General features: G+C 41.4%; 1 protein-coding gene across 3 annotated transcripts in view; it reads right to left on the bottom strand.

Annotated features, from left to right (window-relative positions):
- Window positions 1-27363, bottom strand: part of HSD17B3 (hydroxysteroid 17-beta dehydrogenase 3) — a 124638-nt gene that overhangs the window by 53546 nt on the left and 43729 nt on the right. For all 3 annotated transcript variants that reach the window (XM_033928258.1, XM_033928267.1, XM_033928276.1), the window contains exon 2: window positions 18352-18398. In XM_033928258.1, the coding sequence (XP_033784149.1) occupies window positions 18352-18398 (47 nt within the window). The remainder of the gene's footprint in view (window positions 1-18351; window positions 18399-27363) is intronic.

The following is a 27363-nucleotide window of genomic DNA, read 5'->3' on the forward strand; positions in this document are numbered from 1 at the left end:
AATGTTAAGGGGGCATATTAGAGGCATGTTTTGGGTGGGATTTGGGCAGGGACCTGGATGTTTTTGCAGGGATAATCAAACCTTTTTCAAGAGGTCCAGGGTGTCATTTTTACGTTTGGAGTTAGATCTGTTTTAAAAACAAATAAGGGTCAAAAAGGTACCCACACTGACCAGATGACCACTGGAGAGTTGAAAGCATGCCCCTCCCCCCACATTCCACCAGTGGCCTCTGACCCCCCTTCCACTCCCCAAAAATGTAAATGAAACAGTATAGTATACCTGTCTCTAGAACAGCAACGTCTGATATGGGAAAGCTTAGTAGAGAGTGTGGTGCGGTGGTTAAAGCTACAGCCTCGGCACCCTGGGGTTGTGTGCTCCTTGTGACCCTGGGCAAGTCACTTAATCTGTCTAATGCCCCAGGTACATTAGACAGATTGTGAGCCCACCAGGACAGACAGGGAAAAGTGCTTGAATATCTGAATAAATTCATGTAAACTGTTCTGAGCTCTCTTGGGAGAACAGTATTAAAAAAAATAAATAAATAAATAAATAGAGCAGCACGTGTCTTAAGAAGCCTGGTGGATGGACTAGTGAACCATAGAGAGGATGACCCAGGCCCATAAGCTACTCTAACCACTACATTTATGATGGAAAGTATGAGCCCATCAAAACCTACCCAAAATTTACTGTACTGCCATATAGGTGCCATCTGCAGCTATAAGGGCTATAGGGGTAGTAGACAGGTGGGCATAGTAAGTTTTAGGGAAATTTTGGAGGGCTCACCATACACTAAAAGGGGGTTCTGGTGAAATATGTACCTGACACCCTTTATACGAAGCTCACAGCAGTGCCCCCTAAGGTACCTCACTGCCCTGGTGGGATGCCTGCATTGCCAGTCCATTAAGATGCTGGCCCCTCCCAAATCCAAATGGGCTTGATTTGGACATTTTGAAGATGGACGTTTTTGTATTCGAAAATGGCCAAAAAAGTTAGATGTCCTCAAAGGGCCAAGAAGTCTAAATAGGACATTTTCAAAAATAAAATATAATTGGACGTTTAGTGGTTCTGAAAATGGATTTTTCTCCACCCCGACTTTTGGACATCTTGTAGGATACGTCCAAAGTCAGACTTAGATACACTATCGAAAATGTCCCTCCACGTATATTCTACATCAGTGGTCTCAAACTCAAACCCTTTGCAGGGTCACATTTGTAGGTACTTGGAGAGCCTCAGAAAAAAATAGTGGTTTTTTTGTTGTTGTTTATTTATTGCCCGCCCGCCCTTATCCAGGGCGAGTTACATGTTAGCATACAAAATAAAATGTAACATCAAACCGAACACTATAACAACTACATACATACATATAAAATCAGATTGCATAAAACATACTAGCCAATCCTATCCTACATCAAAATGTAAAATACATAAGGCACACAAGATACCTCAATGAAAAACATCTTTATGTCAAATGAGACAAACTAGAACATCAAAAACCTCCTTGACCAGCATTCAGCCCTCAACAGTCATCACTCCTACCCCCTCAGCCAAACTCAGTTAATGTCTTATTAAAGAAATGACAATTTTGCATGAGGTAAAACTCTTTATCTATCTATATATATAAAATCGGAGGTATGTATGTGTGTATGTGCCGCGATCACGCAAAAACGGCTTGACCGATTTGAACGAAACTTGGTATGCAGATCTCTCACTACCTGGGGTGATATGTTCTGGGGGTCTCGCTGCCCACCTGCACACGTGGGCGGAGCGACAAACAGAAAATCAGATTTCACCCATTCATGTCAATGGAAAAAATGTAAAAAGCTGCCATTCTCACAGTAATTCAAAAACGGCTTGACTGATTTGAATGAAACTTGGTATGCAGATCCCTCACTACCTGGGGTGATATGTTCTGGGGGTCTCGCGGCCCACAACTCTATGTTGCTTGCTCAAGGGTGGGTTCACCCAACAATTTATATGTTCTTGCTCCTGGAGGTGAAACTAAAAATGTTGTTTATAATCAAGTTTTGCGTTAGTTGTATTGTATTCATTTTGTCAAATATTTCACATAATAATTTGAATATATGTGTGTGTGTGTATGTATGTATGTTCCAGCATAACTCTTCAATGCATGGACAGATTTCAACCAAACTTGACATACACATTACTTACTATCTGAGGACAAACACTGTGGGGGTGGGAAGGGGGGGGGATATGTAAAAATGATTGAAAATGACAGATTTTAGTATCTACCCCATAGTGTTTTCTGGCTCACAGATGAATACTCAGCATAACTCTGAAACGCATGGAGAGATTTCAACCAAACTTGGTACACATATGACTTACTATCTGGGGAAAAATATTGTGCAGGTGGGACGGGGTAAAATGCTGTGGGGGTGGGAAGGGGGTGATTTGTTAAAATTATCAAAAGCGACAGATATTAATGTCCAACCCATAGTTTTCGGGCTCGCAGAGATGAATACCGACACTCCCGATGCCGTTTAAGTCTAAGTTCAGCCCCATAGAGAGGGACATTCCTTTGGGACATGTGGAGGGTAGGGGGTTGGGACATGGGGGGGGGGTAACTTGGGGGGTGGGACATGTGGGACATAGTGGGGTGGGACATGTAGGGGGTTGGACATTTTGGGATAAATAAATATCCGGGAAACGCCGGGTAATCAGCTAGTAGTTTATAAATCTTTCCTTTTGGCTAAGTCTTAATAATAATATTGTCATTTATAGCTAAAGAGACATATGATCAAGAAACTGTTTTATTTTACTTTTGTGATTATGATAAACATACCGCGGGCCTCAAAATAGTTCCTGGCATGCCGCATGTGGCCCCCGGGCCACGAGTTTGAGACCACTGTTCTACATGGTCAATAAGCCCAAAATGTATTCCATTGTTTTCCTCCATTGTAATTCTGGTACCATCACACAATTGTGCAAAACTTTGCTAGATACTTATAACAGTAGACCAGATATTTAAAAGTTCTTATCTCTATAACAGCAGCCACCATACATGGCGCTCAAAACTGCACATATAAATTTTGGTGTGTGCCCAGTTTGCACGTGCAATTTGACTAATGAGCCAATTAGTGCCAAAATTGGGTGCTAATGATCAATTATTGGCACTGATTGGCAACAATTTGAATTCATATATGCACTTTCTAGTCACTATTCTATAAAGATGCACATCTAAATTTTTATGCATGGATCTAAAAAAGGGGTGTGGAAATGGGAACGGCTTGAGTGGGTTTTAGGGGTGTTTCTAGAATTTGCATGTACTGTTGTAGAATATGGCAGATCTTCACCTAATTTAGGCGTGAAGATTTACATCAGGTTTCAATCGCTGTGAATCCTCGTGCCCAAAACTGGGCACGGATTCTGGCACTAAGCACTATAAATAGTGCCCAACTGTCAGTGCCGTTTATAGAACATCAAGAAGACCAAAATCATGATTACCACCAACAAGAAAGTCCACATAAAGATTAACAATGACAGCTTCATTTTCCTTGGATCCCTCATTAATCACAGTGGCAGTTCGACAGCAGAGATCAAGTGTTGATTAGCACTGGAGCATACAGCCATTGTGAGCAAGGACATCTTAGTCACAATCAAACAAGACTGATCACTGTCATTGTGCTCCCAATTACGACATATGGCTGCAGACATGGACACTCATGAAAGCAGATAGAAGAAAAATCTATGCCTTCGAGCTGTGCTGGAGAAGACTTCTACAAATCCCATGGACAGCTAAGATCACCAACAAAGATGTTATTGATCGTATAAACCCAGAGGTGTCCCTGGAAGGTAAGATTACCAGACAGAAATTGACCTATTTTGGAAATGTGATGAGAGCAAATTCAAGTTTCAAGTTTCTTAAGTTTTGATAAACCACTTATCTAAGAAAATCTAGGTGTGTATAATAAAATATTGAAAGAGAGAAAATAAAATAGTAATAAAAGCCAGACAATTACATAATAAATATAACATTGTACATGAAACAAATGGGAAGAAGGGGAGGAAATACAATGTATATGTAGAAAAGAGGAGGGAAAGGGGAAGACTCAAAAGGAGGGGAAAATATAATATGCCACATTTCACTTTTCTTCAGAATCCTAATGATCATAAACATCTTTATGTTTAAATGATTTTTATTATTCCATCAGTAAGAAGCAAATACAAACAGTAGTACCATTCAGGAAATAACATTTTCAACAATATAATCAGTTCCCCTCTCATCCCCCCCTCCCCTCCCCTCCCCTCCCCAAGAATCCATGGCCAGTCCAACAGCTGAGAGTGGGAATAAAATCTTAAAGATTCAAAAGTCTAAGAGGTCCTGCCAGAAGTGCTCCCACACCTGACAAAATTTGCGACCCAGGCCAAGAGTCAAGTCTCCCACCATGCGTCTCTCCAGTGTTGCGTGCACTATCATTAGGGATCTCCATTGTGCATATGACGTGAGATCACGGGAGAGCCAGTTGGTGAGGATGGCTTTTTTTCCCATCAAAAGGGCTCTGGAGATAAATGCTGACATTCCCCTGGGTTTGGGCGAGGCTATATTATAAAATCCAAATAACGCCCTCAGTTGCGGAAGCCATCGCCGTCCCCAAAGCGATGTGATATATAGGCCAAGATGTCTCCAAAACTGTTGGATTGCGGGGCAGGCCCAAAACATGTGACTCAAAGATGCGTGAGCCTGATTGCATTTCGGGTAAGAATGTGACGCAGTAATCCCCATCCGGCCTGCACGTTCCGGTGGAATGTAAAGTCTAAGAACAATTTTCAATTGCATTTCCCAGTGAGTAATATTGGGTGACATCTTCTGAATGTTCTTCAGGACCCGTTGTAACTGTTGAGCAGTCAACTGACAATGCAAGTCCTCAGCCCACGCTGTCGCTAATATATCCAGATTCGTACTTGGTTGGCAATCCTGGATCCCCACAATATGAAATCGTAGAGGAATCCTCTGTTGGGCTGAAAGGCTGAAGAGTTCCGAAAGCGCCTCCCTGCAGACTTCAGTAAGGGCAGCCACTGGGAGGGACTGAACATAGTGACGGATCTGGTAATAGGCGAAGAGATCATTAGCCTGTAGGTCAAAAGTCCGTTGCAGCTCGGCAAATGTAACCAGGCTCCCCTCCTCCGAAAACAGGTGAAAAAGATATTGTAAACCTTGTGCTTGCCACCTAAGAAAGGTGGCATTTTGCATGCCTGGCTGGAAAGCTCCATTGCCCTGTATAGACAAATATAAAAACATCCTAGAAGACAATTTGGCTGATTTACAGACCCATCTCCATGATCTTCTGGCCGGCGTAAAAATGGGGAAGTGAGACACCAAAGGACGCATCCTCGGATCTGCCACATGTAGAAAATAGCTCACATGGAACGGAGCCAGCAAAGATAACTCCAGTGGTGTAGCAGAAAAATCAGATGTTCCTCTAAACCAATCATTAATATGTCTCATCTGACAAGCCATATCATACCAACGTACATTTAATAAACCATACCCCCCCTATCCCTGGGCAAACACATCCGTAGCAAGGGCATACGTGGTCGCTTACCACCCCATAGAAAACGCTGTAGCTCTTTCGTTAAACGAATGTTATAGGCATGGGACAGCAGCAGAGGTAAAACCTGAAAGTGATATAACCATTTGGGAAAGAGCACCATATTAAAAAGGGCTACCCGGCCCGCCACCGATAAGGGAAAAGTGGACCAATTCTGTAGATGTTGTGAGGTGTCTTGAAGCAATGGGGTGATATTGCTGGTGTACAGGGTCGTAAGGTCTCGGGGGATCTGTACCCCCAAATAGCGAATTGAAGTCTGAGCCCACGTAAATGGGAAGTGACCGCTCCAGGTATGTTGTAGTGTCAGGGGGCTAGCTAGGGCTGTAGCAAGATTTATGGTACACTAATCAGTTACATAAACAAATTACGTCTCTGTTAGTTTTGTCTAGGGAAAATCATAAACTCTGATCCAGGTTCAGCTTTATTGCCTGTTTTCACGACACAAGACCCAGGCTAATGAGAAATACTTTTGTTATGAAAATAGAAAAATATAATTCACAAGCCAGCTGCAATATCTAAATATTGTTCACAAATTATCTGATTACATAAATAAAACTCAGAAAACCATTATCACAATACACTTGTTAGAAACTAAGTAAAACTAATTGTTACACACACCCTACACAATTCCTTATAATAATAATACTCCCTGATTAGCAAATGATTATATTATCACCAAGGTAACTTTACAAACCTTGTCCTATATCACAATCGGATCCTTATCTAACCCAGCTGATAAGAGAGTAAATTCCGTATTCTCACCCTTTGATTAGCCTCTGGCGAAAAGTAGGTAAAATGGAAAACTTTCTTGGTAACTTTAGGAGATGCAGGAAATCCTTGTTAAAGGTACACGTGTTCGTCAGTCCCGGGGAAGGATATAATTCATTGGCAGTCAGTTCCTTGAAGTGCTGGAATTCAGAGCTGTATTAGAGTCTGAATCTCTCTCTCTGAGGCAGAGAGTCACCCGAGGTAACTTTACAGGTCTAATTATTAAAAGAAAAAGGTTACGTGCAGGAGACCTGTGGTAAGATGTGAGCTTCCTCGCATCCCAACACAGACTAATTAATTAGCACCTTCTCACTTGGATCTCATCAGATGACTTCCTCGGACCAATCCAGAAACAGAACTTAGATGAATAGCCTTTCTGTGTAAAGTATCATATAGGCTGGTAGACCCAGGGCCGTTAGACAGATAAGAACAGGATAACTTCCCCAAGAATCACACAGTCCCATTATGAAGGCACAGATGGATGTCCTTGAGTAGAATAACATTCTGGTACATACCCAGAATGCATCAGGCAGAAACAGTAAAGATGTTTCTTCTTTCTTCTTGCAATTCATGCTGGAAAGATTTATTGCAGACCATGATTTCTTGTAGACAATGGTTCAGGCTTTGATGATGTCAGAGAGGCCTACCTTCAGGTGCAAATACGGAAACACCCCTACAGGGCCATAGATTTCTGGTAGTTCAACGTAAATCCTGAATAAAATTTGAATTCGTCAAGCGCTTGCAATAAATATCGAACAGAGTGAGCGGGGTCAGTTAGCAAAAATAATAGGTCATCTGCAAAGGCCAACACTTTGAGTGAATGAGTCCCAAAGTCCACACCAACTATGTCGGGGTCCTGAGACACTGTGCGAAGAAAGGGTTCGAGGTACAATAGAAATAAGAGGGGTGACAGGGGACAGCCCTGTCAAGTTCCCCTCTCAATAGGTATTGGGTAAGTAATAATGTCATTGACAAGTAGTCTTGCTGTTGGAGTGGAATATAAAGTGCGTAATGCCGAGGCGGACCAGCCAGATATCCCCATACAATTTAACACTTCAAAGAGATACGTCCAATTGACCTGGTCGAACGCCTGTGCCGCATCCAAACTGAGTAGAAGCATAGGAGTGTGATGGAATTGCGTGTGCGCTAAGGCTATCAATGCTTTACGTACATTGTGTACTGCTTGTCTACCCTGTACAAAGCCGACTTGTGTGGATGCAATCACATCGGGGAGAAGGGTCGCTAATCTATCAGCTAAGATTTTGGACAGAATTTTGATGTCTACATTCAGCAAAGAAATTGGGCAATAGGACTCGGGAGCAGAACTGTCTTTGCCAGGCTTCAATATCAACGTGAAGCCTCATTCGCTTCTCCAGGGAAATGTTCATCCTGGATTACCTGGGAGTAATAGTCCCTTAAAAAAGGACTAAGCTGTCCTGAGAGCAGTTTCTAAAATTCTGCCGTAAAGCCATCTGGCCCTGGAGCCGAAAAATTTTGTTGATTGTGGATAGCTTTATGTAGTTCTTTAGGGATGATGGGTGCATTAAGAAACCTAACATCCGAGTCAGAGAGCGGCTGTAAACCGGAATCCGTGAAATAGTCCTTAATAAGGGGTTCAGCTCCTGAGTCCCGGTGCCCATATATCTTCCCGAAGTGGGACTGAAAAATTTGTGCAATGTGTTCAGTAGTGTGTTGAAATTGGCCCGTACTATCCCTCAATCCCAAAACATAACGGTGACCCTGCACCTGGGAAGTCAAGCGGGCTAATAACTTCCTTGCCCGATTTCCATAGCGATGGTAGCGAAATTTTTGATACAAGAGCATTTTCACCGTGCGCTCATGTATATAGGAGTTGAGGGTCGTTTCCACAGAAGTTAAGTGTTCCCTAGCGTGGCGAGTCGGGAACAGGGTATACTGACGCTTAGCGTTTGCTAGTTCTTTTTCCAACCGCAGTATTCCCTGGGACAAACGGCGATTACGCGCTATTACATAAGCTATACAATCTCCTCTGAGCACCACCTTAGCCGTGCTCCAAAACAGTGTCGGATCATTGCTATGCTGACCATTAAAGTCTAGGAATTCACCCCATTTAGTCGTTAGGTATGTTTTGAAATGGTCATCAGAAAATAGATAACTAGGGAAGCGCCAACGTACAGGTCCGCGTAAACCGAAGCCCACTTCACATCTAGCCAGATCATCGCGTGATCTGAAATCACCGCCGGGCCTATTACCGCTGCATCCACATTTAGAAATGCTCTGCGTGTGGTAAGGATGTAATCTATCCTAGATTGTGTGTTATGTGCTCTGGAGCGGTGTGTGTAATCCCGTTCAGTGGTATGGAGAATTCTCCACGGGTCCACCAGATCTAAAGTGGCGCAAAGATAGGGCAGGCCTCTGGTATGAGATATACTCGTACCAGGTCCCGGCTGAGAATGATCACAAGTCAGGTCAAACACCTGATTGAAATCCCCTGCAATGTATACCGGATCAGTAACCCGCCCAAGAAGCATGGCAGTTAGACCCTCAAAGAAGGAATGGTCATAGGTATTAGGTGCATATACATTCATAAAGTAAAAGGAATATGTGCCTACTGACAACTGCAGCAAGAGGTAGCGGCCCTGAGGGTCCGAGGCTACTACTTTCACAGTGTAAGGCAATGTCTTACTAATCAGTATCGCCACCCCTGCCCGCCTATGAGTTGAAGATGCTGCATGCACTGCGGCTACCCAGGACCTCCTCAATTTCTGATGTTCCAAGTCTGTAAGTCGGGTTTCTTGCAGACAGGCTATGTCGACCTTATGTCGTTTGAGCTGTGTTAAAATTTTTGTTCGTTTTATGGGAGAGGTAATGCCCGAAACATTCCAGGATACTATTCTCAAAGTGTTAGCCAGCAGGTATAAAAGGGGCTAGTACAAACATATAAAATGCTAGAACGTAGTTGGAGAAAAGATAAGATCCAGGCCAATCTTGAAAAATTCAAAGAACACTCCAATATGTATAAAGAAACCAAGCCAAAATGAAATATTATTCAGGTCAAATTCTGAAAGCCAAAAATGTTTCTGTGCTTTACGCTATTTTAAAGTCAGTTACTTCTATAACTAAAAAAACAAATTCAGACTTCTAACTCCCTGCCTACAGCTCAAGAACTTGCAACTTATTTTATAGACAATGTTAACAATATCAGGAAAAACCTAACCATGAATCAATATCCCACTCCTGTCCAGGATCAAATTGAACCAAGGTCATCATTATCTTCAAAATGCGCACAATTTAATCTCCCCAATCTTAGAGAGATTGAAACCCTTATTAAAACTATTAATACCAAGGATACTCAAGCAGAATCAATTCCTCCCTTCGTTCTTAAGCGTTATTGTGCAATTTTCTGTCCTTCCATACTTGCTTTAATTAATGAAAGTCTCTAACAAAGCATTATGCCCACAGCATGGAAGGAAACAGTCATTCGCCCTATTATCAAGTATCATAAAATCAGTTCTGAAGAAAAATCCGACTATAGGCCAATTGCAAATATCCCTTACCTGGCAAAACTGATTGAGAAGATAGTATTTAACCAAGTATCAGAATTTACAGAAAAAAACAAATATTTTACACCCAAATCAAACAGGTTTTAGACAATATCACTCTATTGAACATTCGCTGATTGGCATGTCTACCTGTATACTTTACTTCTTGGATCATCATACATCTGTTCTTCTGATTTCAATTGATCTTTCTTCAGCATTTGACACAATTGACCACAATCTTTTAATAGATAGACTTCAATCTATAGGTATTATGGACCAGGTCCTTCTTTGGTTTAAATCCTATTTTGAAAATCATTCAATTGTGTCTTTTAACAATACAACTTCTGAAAGTTTCTCAGCATCATACGGTTCCATTCTTTCCCCTCTTTTGTTTAATATTTTTCTCGCGCCTCTCATGACTCTTTGTCAATCCATTGGTTTTACCGTAGTTGCTTATGCGGATGATATCCAGATTTTACACCCGCTGGATCCCAATAGCTCCTCTGAAACATCAGCAATTAATGAGAAACTTGAGCAGATTCATCAATGGCTTGATACCAACTGATTAGCCCTTAACATTAATAAATCAAATATTATGTTCTTTCCCTGGAAAGATAGTTATAAACTTATCTTTCCAATTTCTATTAAAGGTATCACTCTAAAGTTGATAAATCTATAATGCCCTATTTAAGGGAATGACTCAAAGGGAAATCAGACGTTTGCAGATCATTCAGAATGCTTCAATTAAACTTATTATTAAAGCCAAGAAATTTGATCATGTGACTCCTCTACTTAAAAAAGCACACTGGTTTCCTGTCGCAAATCGCATAATGTACAAATTAAGTTTGCTTACCTTTAAATCTCTGATATCTAAAACCCCAGCTTTCATTTACAAATCATTGATTCCTTATACCTCATCTAGATTACTGAGGTCTAATGACCAACATTTATTAATCATCCCCTCCCTTAAAATTATTAATACACGACGGCATTTCATCTTTTCCGTTATAGCTCCTCAAACATGGAATTCCCTTCCAAATTACTTAAGAGAGGAAATAAATTTGGAGAAATTTAAGAGCAAACTTAAAAGTTTCTTTTTAAAGATGCATTTAATGACTAAAAGAATTGTCTAGGAGTTTCATTTTATCTTCATATATTTTGTGATTCTTTCCCTTCCTATTGTTTTTAACCTTAATTGTCTTTTTTTCTGTTAATCAGATTGTACTTCTTTTCCTATTCTTTCCTCATGTTTTGTTATGTTTATAAAATTAGTCTTTATTATGTTTTGTAAGATTTAGTTTTTTGTTAGTTATGTTTGTCCCCCCAATTTTGTAATTTTATTGATTTGTTCATCGTTTAGAATTTAGAATAAGAGATTAATCAAATTTTATAATAAACTTGAAACTTGATTTTCAAGAATAGATTACATTTTTGTTTCAGATCCATTAGTTCAGCAGGTTACAAAAGCCAGCATAGACCCAATTATTTTATCAGATCATGCTGGAGGTTTGGATTAAATTTAAATTTGCTGAACAAGATTGTAGTTGACCTGTTTGGAGATTCAATAATATATTTCTTGCAGATTCAAACTTTCAAATAAAAATGACTGAATATTTTCAATTCAAAGCCTCAGAGGAAATCTCTTTAGAAACATTGTGGGACGCTTTCAAAGCTACAATGACAGGGCAAATCATTTCGTGTTCGGCACACATTAGGAAACAATTTAAAATGGAATTTTTTTATTTGGAACAAAGTACAGTCAAACCTCGGTTTGCGAGTAACCCTGTTTGCGAGTGTTTTGCATGACGAGCAAAACACTCAGCAAACTTTTGACTCGCAAACCGAGTGTTGACTCGATTTGTGAGCACCCCTCTCCCCCGATAACCGGCATCGCTTCCCCCCCGCTCCAACCGGCACCCCCCCCCACCGCGCGAACCAGCTCTCCTCCAGTACAACTTAAATTTACCCACCTCCCCGTCTAGCACCAGCACCGGTACCGGCACGCAGGCACAGCTCATGTGCCTTTGTCCTGGCGCGCTTTTGACCAGACACCTCCGGCTTCTGCCTGCCTGCCTTGAGTATGCATCTGCGCATGCTCAAGGACTTCTAATTCTCCCTCTCACGAGAGGATAGAAGTCCTTGAGCATGCGCAGATGCATGCTCAAGGCAGGCAGAAGCCGGAGGTGTCAAGTCAAAAGCGCGCCGGGACAAAGGCGCGCTTTGTCTATGAACCGAAGCCGGAAGCCGGAAGATCTTCTAGGCACACGAGCTGTGCCTGAGTGCTGGTGCTGGTGCTAGACGGGGAGGTGGGTAAATTTAAGTTGTACTGGCGGGGAGGCCGGTTCACGCGGTGGGGGGGGTGCCGGTTGGAGCGAGGGGGCCTTTGCTAGCGGGGGGGGAGCAATGCCGGTTATCGGGGGTGGGAACGTATCAAAGCGAGTTTCCATTATTTCCTATGGGGAAACTCACTTTGATAAACGAACATTTTGGATTACGAGCATGCTCCTGGAACGGATTATGCTCGTAATCCAAGGTACCACTGTACTAAGATTTTAGAGTCACAATTGGCCTCGTAATGGGAACAAACTACTTTGCAGGCCCTCTTGAAAGCTAAATATAAATACAATGAGATTTCCTCACAATTAGCTAGGAAAGGTTTGTTTTCTCAACAAGCTATGTATTATGGAAACTCGAATAAAGTGGGAAGATTATTGGCAAATTACCTCAAAGCAAAAAAAAAGAAAAGTAAAGATTGTGGCTATTAAAAATGAGAAGGATGAAACTCATTCTCAAATTGGAAATATTCTAAAACAATTTTTGAACTATTATAAAGCTTTATATCCTTCTGAGCCTTATTCAAATAAAGAACTTGAGGGTTTAGAGTTTTTTAAGTTAATCAAGCGTGACTTTTCAATCTGTGGCCCTCAAATATTCAATTTTATCAAAACTAGCCTCACTACAAGCACTGTTCCTAAACAATGTAAAGAAGCAATTGTCTTTCCCATAATTAAAGACAACAAAGTCAGTGCAGCAGAGATTTCTAACTACTGTCCTATCTCCATTTCTGGCTAAATTTACAGAAAGAATTGTCTTTAATCAACTTTCTGATTTCATTGAACAAACAAATGTCCTTCACCCCAATCAGACAGGTTTCCGTAAACACCATTCAACTGAATTATCCTTGATAGGATTAACCACTAACATCATTTACCAATTAGACCAGGGGTAGGGAACTCCAGTCCTCGAGAGCCGTATTCCAGTTAGGTTTTCAGGATTTCCCGAATGAATATGCATTGAAAGCAGTGCATGCAAATAGATCTCATGCATATTCATTGGGGAAATCCTGAAAACCCGACTGGAATACGGCTCTCGAGGACCGGAGTTCCCTACCCCTGAATTAGACCATCATAAATCAGTTCTACTTATTTCATTGGACTTATCATCAGCCTTCGATACTATAGATCATCAATTGTTAATCCATAGGCTTTACGAGATAGGTATCTCTGATCAAGTGTTAGACTGGTTTAAATCATATTTTAAAGATCATTCTTCAAAAGTCCAGTTCAATGGTTTTACCTCTAACACTTTCTCTAACGACTATGGGATCCCACAAGGTTCCGTTCTTTCCCCTATGCTGTTTAATATATTCCTCGCTCCTCTTATTACATTAGGGCAATCCATTGAGTTCTCTATCTTTGCCTATGCGGATGATATTCAACTCACTCACCCTGTCGATCTGGACAAACCTGCAGATATCTCGTCTATTAATTTGAAACTAGAACAAATCAATCATTGGTTAAGCACTAGTATGCTAGCTCTCAACATCAGCAAAACCAAAGTTATAATTTTCCCAGTCAAGGAAGGTCTCACCCTTCCCTGTCCCATAACAATAAAATCAGTCTCTGTTTAGATAGTCACTTCCATTAAACTCCTCGGTGTTATTCTCAACGGAAAACTCTCTTTCCATGATCAAATAAGCTCAGTAGTTAAGAAATGTTTCTACCGTCTTCGAATGATTAGATCTCTTGCCACCCTATTAGATCAATCATCATTAAATATTCTTATTCATTCGCTCGTTATTTCATTCTTGGATTACAGTAATGCATTATACAAAGGAATCACTAAGAAAGAAATAAAACGTCTTCAAATTATTCAAAACACTGCCATTAAAATTATTTCAAAAGCACGTAAACACGATCATGTCACACCTCTTTTGATCAAAGCTCACTGGCTTCCTATAGATCATTGAATTTCCTATAAAATAATGTTACTGACTTACAAGACCAAAACTTCTGGCCAACCTTTCATTAGCATGCTATTAATCCCCCATACCCCCCATCGTACATTGCGTTCATCTAATCAAAACTTGCTATCCATCCTCTCTTTAAGATACATTAATACTATGCGCATTAGCATTTTTTCTGTTATGGCCCCTACTGTTTGGAATTCAGCACCAAATTATATGAGAAATTACATCCCTTGATAAATTTAAAAGTAACTTGAAGGCTTTTCTTTTTAAAGACCAAGGGTAGGTCATGCCAGTCCAATCTAATCAGCTTCTTTGACTGGGTAACAAGAAGACTGGACTCAGGAGAGTCCTTGGACGTCGTGTACCTGGACTTCAGCAAAGCGTTTGACAGCGTCCCACACCGCAGGCTGCTGAACAAGATGAAATCGATGGGATTAGGAGAGACTCTAACTGCATGGGTTAAAGATTGGCTTAGTGGCAGACTTCAGAGGGTGGTGGTTAACGGTACCCTCTCTAAAATGTCAGAGGTGACTAGCGGAGTGCCACATGGTTCAGTCCTGGGCCCACTCCTCTTCAACATATTCATTAGGGATCTGACTCAAGGGCTTCAAGGCAAGGTAACCTTATTCGCTGATGACGCCAAATTATGCAATATAGTAAATGGCTATAATCTACAGGATGCTATGGAGCAAGACCTGCGTACTTTAGAAAATTGGTCCTCGATCTGGCAGCTGGACTTCAACGCCAAGAAATGTAAGGTCATGCATCTCGGTAACGGAAATCCTTGCAGAACTTACACCCTGAATGGAGAAACTTTAACCAGGACTACGGCAGAATGAGACTTAGGAGTAATCATCAGTGCTGACATGAAAGCAGCCACTCAAGTGGAGAAGGCTTCATCTAAAGCACGGCAGATGATAGGTTGTATCAAGAGAAGCTTCGTCAACAGGAAGCCTGAAGTCATAATGCCATTGTACAGAGCCATGGTGAGACCTCATCTGGAATACTGTGTGCAATTCTGGAGGCCACATTACCGTAAGGATGTGCTCAGAATTGAATCGGTTCAGCGGATGGCCACCAGGATGGTCTCGGGGCTAAAGGGTCTCCCATACAAAGAAAGACTGAGCAAATTGCAGCTCTACACTCTCGAAGAGCGTAGGGAAAGGGGAGACATGATTGAGACATTTAAATACATCACAGGACGGGTCGAGGTGGAAGATGATGTCTTTCTTCTCAAGGGACCCTCGACCACAAGAGGACATCCGCTCAAACTCAGGGGAGGGAAGTTTCGTGGAGACGCCAGGAAGTACTTCTTCACAGAGAGAGTGATTGAGCATTAGAACAAGCTTCCAGTGCAGGTGGTCGAGGCACGCAGCATCCCAGACTTCAAGAACAAATGGGATACCTATGTGGGATCCCTACGAGGGTCATGCCAAGGGATAGGGTCACTAGGGTATGGACTTGAATGAGCAGGTCAGTAGAGTGACAGTACAATTGCAATTATACTTTAGGGGGTCAGTAGACTTAAGAGGGTGGGTAAATGGTGTGGGCAGACTTGATGGGCTGTAGCCCTTATCTGCCGTCATCTTTCTATGTTTCTATGGTGTATAATAGGCCTTTTAAGGATGGTAATGGAAATCTGTTCCTTGCCAATTTTTAATCATTTTAGCTTATTTTACATAATTCTAAACTTTATATACTTTGTTCCCCTTCCTTTTGTCTTGATCCCTCTTCCCCTCTCTTTCTCTTCCTACAAATTGTATTTCTGCCCTTCTCCATCTTGTATCGGTAAGTTTATGTTCATCAGTGCGTTTGATTGTAGCATTGTTTGTGTTTTTAATGTACATTTTTATTATACCCTGTTTTTATATTATGTAAAACCGCTTTGAATTTTTGATAAGGCGGTATATCAAAATTTTAAACTGAAACTGAAAACCTGATCAAGGAGCCAAAAATTCCCCAACATATAAAAATAAATCTTGAAGCGCCTATATCACTGAAAGAATTTCAAACAGCGTTGAAGTCCCTTAGAGCTGGATCTGCTCCAGGTGATGATGGGTTCACTGTAGAGTTTTGCAAATTATTCCAAATTACATTATTATCTCGTCTTTTAAATTTATAACAGGCTCAACTAACTAAAGGTTACATTTTATGTACTATGGCAGAATCTTTAACTATTGTTTACTGATGCAAAATAAAGATCCCATGATGATTTCAAATTACAGGCCCATTTCTTTGATTAATGTAGATGTAAAACTTCTGGCTAAGTTATTGGCTTTAAGCTTGGCCAAGGCTCTCCCTTATATTATCAGTATGCACAAAATGGGTTTTGTTGCTCAAAGACATTCATCAAACAATACCAGATTGGCTTTTCATGTTAAATTTAACAAAAGCCAAGGAAGATCCGGCCTTCTCTGTATCTTTGGATGCAGAAAAGGTTTTTGATCGTGTGGAATGGGCCTTTATGTATCAAGCAATGGATTGGTTTGGTATTGGTTCCAGATTTATACAAATGATTCAAACCTTGTATAGTTCCCCTTCTGCCAGATTATATATTAATAATACCTTTTCAGAAAGTTTTTGTCTGGAGAGATGAGCTTTGCTTTTTGATATTGTTTTGGAACCCTTTTGGCTATTCAACAGGCAAAGGAGATACAGGGTATTCCTTATGCAGGTCGGGAATATAAGGTCTCTGCTTATGCCAATGATATTTTGCTTCATTTGAGGAATCCTGAATCTACCATCCTGCATTTACTAGATTTAATTGACAGATTTGGAAAATTTTCTGGATATAAAATAAATTGGAGTAAATCGGAGGTTCTTCCGCTAAATGTGCACTGTCCAAATGGATTATTTGACTTATTCCCTTTTCTTTGGAAAGAAGAGGGTATAAAATATTTAGATATTTGGATTCAAAAAACGCTGGAAGATACAATGAGAGTAAATGAAGGGAACGGCGGTGACGGGGCGGTGCAGAGGATGGTGGGCCGGGGACGGGGCGGGGACAGGGACAGATTTTTTTCCCCGTGTCATTCTCTACTCCATACATCATTAAAGGACTTACTAGTCCCTAAACGTTCTGCCATCATTCTTTCATACTTATATGTGGTACACACATTTACCCACCTAAAAGTGTAATTAATCTGTTGCTTTTTTTAATCATTTGAATTTTGAATCTGAGACATTTTTAAGTTTATTACAGACTTGACAATATACTTTATGTAAACATTTTTGTAGATTTTACCAATATTACTTCTAGAGGGGAGTGCTTTTGATTCATTCCCTCTAGGTAAGTGTCTTATCTGGTTCTCTCTTCCACTAGGATCACACGGCATGAATGAATACGACTGTGCTTCAAAACATTGAGCATTGCATTATAAGTAAATTCAATATTCACCTGTACAGTTCTCAACACACACTGTCATGTTCTTTTTATTTATTTTTCTATACTGTTCTCCCAGGGGAGCTCAGAACAGTTTGTTTACATGAATTTATTCAGGTGCTCAAGCATTTTTCCCTGTCCTAGTGGGCTTACAATCTATCTAATGTACCCAGGGCAATATGGGGAGGAGGGGGGGTTAAGTGATTTGCCCAGGGTCACAAGGATCAGTGTGGGTTTGAACCTACCACTGCGCCACACTTTCCCCATTGCATTTTCTATGAAAAGCAAGAGTACAAGCCCCTGTGTGCAATGGAGATAACCCAGGATTGATCTTCTGGCTAAAGAGCACATATGCATGATTAACCACAATATGTTCTTAAATGTTTGTTTAGTTTTAAGCTCTCGAGTTTCTGTCTTAGGCATGGAAATGCTTTGGGCTCCTTTTATGAAGCCGCGATTTTTTTTATCACGCGCTAATCCCCACACTAGCCAAAAAAAACCACCGCCTGCTCAAGAGGAGGCGGTAGCGGCTAGCGCGGCCTGGCAGTTTAGCGTGTGCTATGACGCGCGTTAAACCGCTAAAGCGGCTTCGTAAAAGGAGGCCTTTGACTTTATAATTTATTTATATATTGATTGATTATATTTTAAATGATTTACTTTGGATTTTTAATTGAATTTGTCTGTACTACAGTTATTCACACCTGACTCAGCCTTATAGCCAAAACATGGTCACGATTGGGTGGTATTTTATGCTTTTCTGCTCCAATAGCTTGTTTGTTCTGTTCTCTGGCATATGGGGTCAGCTCCATCTCTTAACTTACACACTCTCTCTCTCTATGTCAATCTTCCAACATCTTATCTTACCTCAAGTACATAAGCTTTTCCAATTCCATCCCCTGCTCCAGTCACTACTGCAAAACAAAAACAAATTGAGTAAATGTTAGTCCTATATAATCGTTTCCTTGATTTCATTTCCTGTTGTGTGATTTGGATCTGTTCTAACAAAAAATAAAGGATGCTGGGTGTACAACGCTGTTATATAGAGACATATCTTTAAAAACAAGCAGATATAATCCACCCAAGACCCAATTTTAAACCTGAATCAACTTTCAGTATGCACTAGGACAGATCATATTGGTTACACTTGACATGATCTTGTCAAACCCTCAGCAATTGCCACTGGCCCTCCAGTAGAGAATGACACAGAGACAAATTTTTCCCCGTCCCCATAGGAGATCAATATCCCCGTCCCTGCAAGTCGCTGTCCCTGTCCCTGCTCCTTTCCTTTAAGCTCTGCCTTAAACCGCACTAGCCTCAAACACTTATGATTTTAAAGTGTTTGAGGCTTGTGCAGATGAGGAATATAAGAATTGCCACTGCTGGGTCAGACCAGTGGTCCATCGTGCCCAGCAATCCGCTCACATGGCGACCCTCTGGTCAAAGACCAGCGCCCTAACTGAGACTAGCCCTACCTGCGTAGAAACATAGAAACATAGAAACATAGAAAATGACGGCAGAAAAGGGCTATAGCCCACCAAGTCTGCCCATTGCAATTAGCCTCCCCCCAGAGTTCATTCCCTTAGAGATCCCACATGAGTATCCCATTTCTTCTTAAAATCAGTCACGCTGCTGGCCTCAATCACCTGCAGTGGGAGTCCATTCCAACGCTCCACCACTCTCTCGGTGAAAAAGTACTTCCTGGAGTCGCTATGAAATTCAGCAGGAACTTGTCTAACTTTGTCTTGAATCCCTGGAGGGTGTTTTCCCCTATGACAGACTCCGGAAGAGCGTTCCAATTTTCTACAATTCTCTGGGTGAAGAAGAACTTCTTTATGTTCGTATGGAATCTATCCTCTTTCAACTTTAGAGAGTGCCCTCTTGTTCTCCCTGTCTTGGAAATGAAATACCAACGGACATGATTTGGAGTTCCTTTCAAGATTTAGGGATCCTTTTATCAAGGCCCGCTACGGGGGTTAGCGCGTCGGACATTTCATCACGCGCTAATCCCCGCAGCAGCCTAAAATCCTAATGCCTTGTCAATGGAGGTGTTAGGTACTAGCGCGGCAGGCAGTTTAACGCGTGGTATTCCGCGAGTTAAACCACTACCGCGCCTTTGTAAAAGGATCCCTTAGAATGGAATAATTATATCAAATTATATAACAAGTACTCTAAATCATACTATGTTTTGGACTCATGTCCCCCATTAATTATGAAAGCAGCTCCATTAGAATTTAAACTATCTTTGCTGAATTATTTAACCGATAACTTAAAAAATGGAAAATTCCTCACTAAAAATGGTCATATTATAATAACCCCAATTCCCAAAAATCGTAAAGAATTATCAGCATTAGTAACCAACTATAGACCAGTAGCATCCATTCCATTTATTGTGAAAATCAAGGAAGGATTGGTACATACCCAATTGATGGAATATCTTGATCAGTTCTCTCTTTTGCATGAAACTCAATCTGGTTTTAGACCTTTTTTTAGCACTGAGACAGTAATTGCGGCTATCTTGGATAATTTGTGTTTTCTGTTTAGTAAGGGCCTTAATGCCCTGATCATGCAATTTGACATGAGCTTTGCCTTTGACCTAGTGGACCATGGGAAACTATTACAATGCCTAGACACAATTGGAATCAGAGGAGAGGTCTTAGACTGGTTTCGAGGTTTCCTTATGTCCCGCACCTATCAAGTACGTTTTAATTACGCTCTCTCTGATACCTGGGGCAATCCATCTGGTATGCCCCAGGGGTCACCACTATCCCCATTGCTTTTCAATGTTTACATGTCTTCATTAGATGCCAACTTTCCCAGCTGGGGATAAAATTATTTAGTTATGCCGATGACTTTACGATCATTATCCCATTCGCCACCTCTCTCTCGGAAGTTACTCCTAAGGCAACAGAAGCACTAAATTTGATGGAGCAATGGATGAGTGAATTCAGATTAAAGCTTAATTTGGAAAAAACAAAATTCTTTATAGCTTCATCACACCCGCTTGACACGAAATCATCACTGTGCATCAATAAACTCAGTTATCCTATTCAATCTACTATGAAGGTATTGGGTGTAACATTGGACCAGAATCTAACCATGAAAGACCAGGTGGACTCCTTGGTTAGAAAGGGTTTTTTCACTCTCTGGAAGCTTCGGTCCATTAAAGCATATTTTGATGTTTCATTTAGAATTCTGGTACAGTCCCTTATACTGAATCAACTTGATTACTGTAATATTGCCTATTTGGCACTTTCCCAGAAGAACATGCGGCGATTACAACTGGTACAAAATGCGGCGGTCAGGCTAATTTTGGGGTTGAAGAAGTTCGATCATGTAACGCCTTCCTACTGACTTCTGCATTGGCTGCCGATGGAAGCACATGTGAGGTTCAAATTTGGATGTTTTTGCTATAAGGTACTATTTGGATTAGCTCCTAAATATATAACTGACCTCTTCTCTTTCCCAAACAATAGACATAAGAGAAGCTCACACTTGAATTTTGTTTCTCCACCGGTTAGAGGATGTAAATTTAAAAAACATCATCAATATCTTCTCGCACATCAGGCAGCATTATGGGGTAAAGACCTGGAACAACTGCTTATGTCTACTACTTATAGGGAATTTAGGAAAAACCTAAAAACATATCTGTTCCTGAAGTATTTAGGTAACTGACGTGTACAATCTTAGTCCACAATATCTGATCTCTAGAGCTGTTAATCACTAGCTTTTAACTTTGTCAATTCTACTCAATTTGTAGCATCTTTTAATCATTGTAAACCGCATTGTAAACGGTCCTGTGGTATATAAACTTATTATTATTATTATTATTGAGAAGGACTCAGAAGGACAGTTAACCTTCCTTAAACTTCAGATCCAGGGGACACATGTTGAAACGGAATAAATAAATTTGTTAAATATTTACGGGCCTAATGTCTCCTGATTGTGGACCAATCCTTGCTTGAGGCTGTGATTTAATTATGGCAATAGGGCCCATGGTACAGGCTCCAGGATTGACTATATCTTGTATAGTGAGCACTATTTTGATCAAATTGTTTCTGCACACATTGGGACTAAAGGAGTCTCAAATCAAACCATTATCTGGCTCAATCTTAAGATCACCTCTCAGGGTGCCCCTACCAGACTGTGGCACTTCCCTTCCTACCTTTATAACAATCAGTATTTTAAAACTTATTTACGCAAGAAATGGTAGGATTATAAACAGCATAATGAGGCTTCGGCTGCGGACTCTTTTACCTATTCAGAAGCTGTGAAGGTAGTAATGAGGAGGAACATTATAGCATATGTTAGTGCATCTGTCTCAGAATATTACCTTATTAGAACGTGAGCTGTACTGTGCCCGGAGCTGCTCTCTGTTTTGGGCACGGAAAAATATGGTTCTGCTCTGAAACCAGATGGCTATATGTATGAATTCTACAAAATATTGCAATACCAGCTTTGTAAACCCTTACTGGAATATTATGAGACGTGTATAGCTAGGACCTCCTTTTCCCTCTATTCAAATGAGGCGTTTATTAGCCTCATCCCTAAGCCTGGTAAAATACCTGACACCCCGGAGGCATAAAGGCCCATTTCCCTTATAAATGTAGATCTTATATTTCTGTCTAGATTATTGGCTGATCGTCTATTGCAATATTTACCTACCGTGATACATCCCGATCAGGTAGGGTTTGTATTATATATTAGGAAATTGCTAATGGATATGGAGTGCTGTCAACAGAGTGAAGTCTTGGTGATTCTGGCTAGTCTAGATGCCGAAAAAGCTTTTGATAAGGTGAATTGGCAATTTATGTTTCACACTTTGGAATATGTGGGAATTTCTGGGTGGTTTCTGGAGGCCATACAAACCTTGTATCACCAGCCACAAGCATCTCTGTTTGTTAATGGTACTCGCTCTGCTTCTTTTTCTATACAACTAGGTACTCGCCAGGGATGTCGGCTTTCCCCATTGCTATTTTTGTTAGCATTGGAGTCTCTCCTTTGCATGATTCATTTGGAGGAGAGCATCCAGGGAGTTCTTGTTAGAGGTTCCCTGTTTAAGGTGCTTGCCTTTGTGGATGATCTGCTTTGTATATTCACCGATCTGCAGCACCCTCTGGATATCTTGCTCGAGGTGATTCAGGAATAATGGAGCACTGTCGGGCTTTCATCTTAATCATCATAAATCGCTGGTGTTACCATGCAGCCACCTGCCCAGGAGGGTTGGCGGGGAGATTTCCCATTGACATCGGCTGCAGGTACCCTGAAGTATTTGGGCATAACAATCTTCACATTTGGGAGAACTATACAATATAGACTGAATGTATATCCTTTCTGCAAGACACTCAACATAAGATGGAATTGTGGTAGTCGCTCTCCCTCTCCCTGTTGGGGAGGGTTCATCTGTACAATATGATGATTGTCCCTGGATGGTTATACAAATCAGTGGCGTAGTAGGAGGGGGGTCAGTCCTCCCTGGGTGCTGTCTTGGTGAGGGTGCAGACTCCCGTCCTCCTCTCTGCCCCTCCCCCCCATATGTGCACACTGCTTCCCTTCTCCCATACCTCTGTAACATTCCTGGCGTGAACAGCAATCCCTAACCTGCTGTCACGCCAGTGTCAACTCTTCCTGTGATGTCACTTCCTGGACCTTCACCTAGAAAGTGACATCAGAGGAAGAGCCGACGCTGGTGTGACAGCAGCTTTGGGGGTTGCAGCTCGCACCAAGAACATTACAGAGGTATGGGGGAAGGGAAGTGATGCTTGCAACAGGAGGGGGGTGTGGAAGGAGTGTGTGGAGGTGGGGGGGCAGAGAAGAAGGTGGAGAGAGGTGCCACCGCCCCGGGCACCTCTCACTCTCGCTTTGTTACTGATACAATTTTCAGATGTTGCCCCTGTCCCTTAAACGTAGGTCCATTCAGCAGTTTTTGTGATAGGGGAGGCCAAGGCTGCCCATCTCCAAGGTGCTGCAGCCAAGGGACTCTTGAGGGGGAGGGGGATTGGGGGTGCTGAACATTAAATACCTGATGATGGCTGGCCATATGCGGCACTTAAATGATTGGTATCGTAATTCCACTTTGTTCTTGGTCACCGCTATGGAAACTCAACTCTTCCCTTCTACTCATTGCAGTGCTCTTCTGCATTTCCAATCTGATAAACTCCCTTTGTGTCTGAAAGACTTTATATTACTGCAACCATTGTATGCCACTTGGAAATGGACTTGTGCTTATTTGAAGATTTCATCTACAGTGTCCCCATATCTCTCCTTACAAAACAATCCAGAGTTTTTAACTGGACTGGACAATAAGGTCTTTGGGGGACTGGAAAAACAGAGGCATTCGATATCTATGCCATGTTGTGTCTGCGGATGGCACCATGAAGTCATTTGTGGATCTCCCACAGGAATATTGGCTCCCACACAAGGACCTTTTTGCCTACCTCCAGCTGCATCATTGTGTGCAGTCGTTGCCCCCAGGAGCATTTTTCGGAAGCTGTGCAAGACCAGATCCCATCAACCAGTGCCAATAAGTAGTAATCATGCAGCTATTCGGCAGGCAGCTCCCCCAATCTTTTTTTGGGTGCTGGCAGAATGCTGGACAGAGGATTTGTGGACTAACATCCCTGAGGATTTGATGGCCTATTCATTCGTAAGATGCTCAAAGATTCCTGATGAGGCATCTTTATGGGAAACCCAATACCAGTTTCTGTTGCGACTGCATTTGTCCCCGCTTCGACCCTACCTTACTGCACTTCAACCCTGCGATGTTTGTCCTAAGTGCAAGTCTCCTAGTACTATGCTAGGTCACATGTTTTGGCACTGCCCTGCAGTGCAATCTCTTTGGACTAACCTGCTCCTGTTTGTCTGGCACAACTGGCATTATAAGATAGCAGCTTCTCTCCTCGCTTTGTTTGGACATTATTTATTTATTTATTCAATTTTCTATACCGTTCTTCCAGGGGAACTCAGAATGGTTTACATGAATTTATTCAGGTACTGAATCATTTTTCCCTGTCTGTCCCAGCAGGCTCACAATCTATCTAATGTACCTGGGGGCAATGGACCTTTGCCTTCCAGATCCAGGAGTCTCCATACCTTTCTTGATAGAGCAATACTTTTTGGACTAAAAGCTATTGTGTTGGTTTAGATCCAGCCGGAAGCACCCTCTTGGGTGGAGGGGGGGTGGCAGAACCAAATGATTACATTATTGATGCTTGCACATCAAGGCATTCAGGATCTCTCTTCCACAAGGGGACAACTATTTCAGAAAACTTGGGAGCCCTTTTGTTTATGCATTTATATCCTGCCCTTATCCAGGGCGGGTTACAAACTTACATGCAAAGCTATAACATTAATTTATTTATTCAATTTTCTATACCATTCTCCCAAGGGAGTTCAGAACGGTTTATATGCATTTATTCAGGTACTCAAGCAGTTTTCCCTGTCTGTCCTGGCAGGCTCACAATTTATCTAATGTACCTGGGGCAACGGGGGGATTAAGTGACTTGCTGAGGGTCACAAGGAGCAGCCTGGGTTTTAACCCACAACCTCAGGGTGCTCAGGCTGTAGCTTTAACCACTGTGCCACACTCTCCCCTTTACATCCAAAATACATTGGCTTACTCTTACTCATGTGGCACAGAGTAGAATTTTGAATTTTCCTTGACCCTTGGTATATTATTTGTATGTTGCAGGAAAAACACTGGGAGAGGGGGGAAGGGATGTCTTGGATTGGGCAGGGAGGGAGGAAGGGTCAGGGTCTTTACTTTGGTATCTTTTCTAGGGCTGACTCTTTTGTGTAATTCTTCTATGGTAACCCAAGTTTCCAAGTTTATTATAAGATTTGATTAATCGCCTATTCCAAATTCTAAGCGATGTACAGATAAAAATTACAGAGTCGAGGGAAACAAACATGACTAACAAAATTATTACTAAACATATTGAAATTTCAATAAATACATAACATGACATAACATGACTAACAAAACTATTATTAAACATATTAAAATTCAATAAGTACATACAAGGTCAAACAAAGGGAAAGTTTAGAGAAGAAATACAATTTAATTCAAAAGGACCGATTAAGGTAAATAACACATTGGGAAAGGGGAAAGACATTCATTATAATATTAAGGAAGAATTAAAGGCATAGGCAATTCATTTAATCCTTGAATGCATCTTTAAAAAGAAAGCCCTTAAGTTTGCTCTTAAATTTATACAAAACCCTTTCCTCTCTTAAGTAAATTGGAAGGGCAAGCCTGCTGAATTCACTTTTTTAAAAAATATTTGATTATTATGCCATTGTTCTACCATGTTCAATTGTATTTCTGCTTATGTACAGCTAGCTTCAATAATAATAAAAAGATTTAAACATAGATACCTTTTAGCTTTTGGGTTGGAAAACTATATAGTTTATTAAAAATCTCTATTTGCTTTGAGTGACATAATTTGCTTTGAGTGACATAATTTATCATACCACATGTCTAATTACTGTCATTTAAGACTAAGGGCTAGATTCACTAAGGACACCGATTGTGTCCCGACCAGTTTGTGACCCCCGACCAGATTCACTAACCTTCCTCCCGATCCGATCTGCACCCGATCCGATCTGCGCATGCAAATGAGGGGAAGGGCATCCAATAGTAGGAAGGCAGCGATTCACTAAAAAAAATCATGAACACCGACTGGGCTGGCTGATTATAAATAATGTAATGTAATGTAATGTAATTTATTTCTTATATACCGCTACATCCGTTAGGTTCTAAGCGGTTTACAGAAAATATACATTAAGATTAGAAATAAGAAAGGTACTTGAAAAATTCCCTTACTGTCCCGAAGGCTCACAATCTAACTAAAGTACCTGGAGGGTAATAGAGAACTGAAAAGTAGAGTTAGAGGAAAAATAAAAATAAAATAAACATTTTAACAAGACAGCATTGATCTAAATACTTTGGAAGGTAGAAGAGAGGAGAGAAAGGAATAGAAGCAGAAGGGAAGAGTTCACACTCTTGGTAGGATCGGGTCTGTGTGCTCTCGGTGGTTGTGGCTGGTCTCGTTGCTGCTTAGGTGTAAAAGCAGTTGATCTCCACTGCTGCTGATATTTAAAAGCAGGCAGATTGATCTCTCCAATGGACTGCAGGGGGAGGAGTTCACACTCCTGGCAGGATCGGGTCTGTGGGCTCTTGGTGGTTGCGGTAGGTCTCGCTGCTGCTTGGATGTAAAAGCAGTTGTTTTTCTACTGCTGCTGATATTTAAAGCAGGTAGATTGATCTCTTAAACGGGATATAGTGGGAGGAGCTCACATGCCTGGCTGGATCGGGGCAAGGGCTCCTATTATAGGCAGCTGGTCTTGCTGCTACTTAGGTGTTAAAGCAGTTGATCTTCCTAGCGGACTTCAGGAAGTGTGATCAAAAAAGGAGCGACTGCTGTGGACCAGTTGCTCACATCCTTTCCTGCTCTCTGCCCCCCTGCCTCTCTGCGAGCCTGTGGTTTAAACCCATGGATTTAAAGAGGGGCTGCACTAGGCATGTTCTGTTCTGTTCCAGAACATGCCACAGTGCAGCCCCGCTTTAAACTCGTGGGTCAAAACCACAGGCTCGTGAGTAGTTCTCAGTCAAAACTGTGCCTGCCTTTAACATCCAGTGGGATTTTTCCGCTCTATTATAAGAAGTTAGAAACCTGACATTGCTCCCAAATTCACACATAGTCATCGGCACATAAGCACAAGTTAACACCGTGTGCATCTCTGTGACGTCTGTTGCACCAATCTGTGGCTGTGCGCATGTGGTATAACTGGCTCAACCAGCATTATCGAGGGGTGTCACTTAGCAGCACAAGACCTAGCAGCCCGCACATGTGTGGGTCATCAGCAAGGAACAGTACA

This window comes from Geotrypetes seraphini, chromosome 1 (assembly GCF_902459505.1).
Source record: "Geotrypetes seraphini chromosome 1, aGeoSer1.1, whole genome shotgun sequence".
NCBI classification, from domain to species: Eukaryota; Metazoa; Chordata; class Amphibia; order Gymnophiona; family Dermophiidae; genus Geotrypetes; species Geotrypetes seraphini.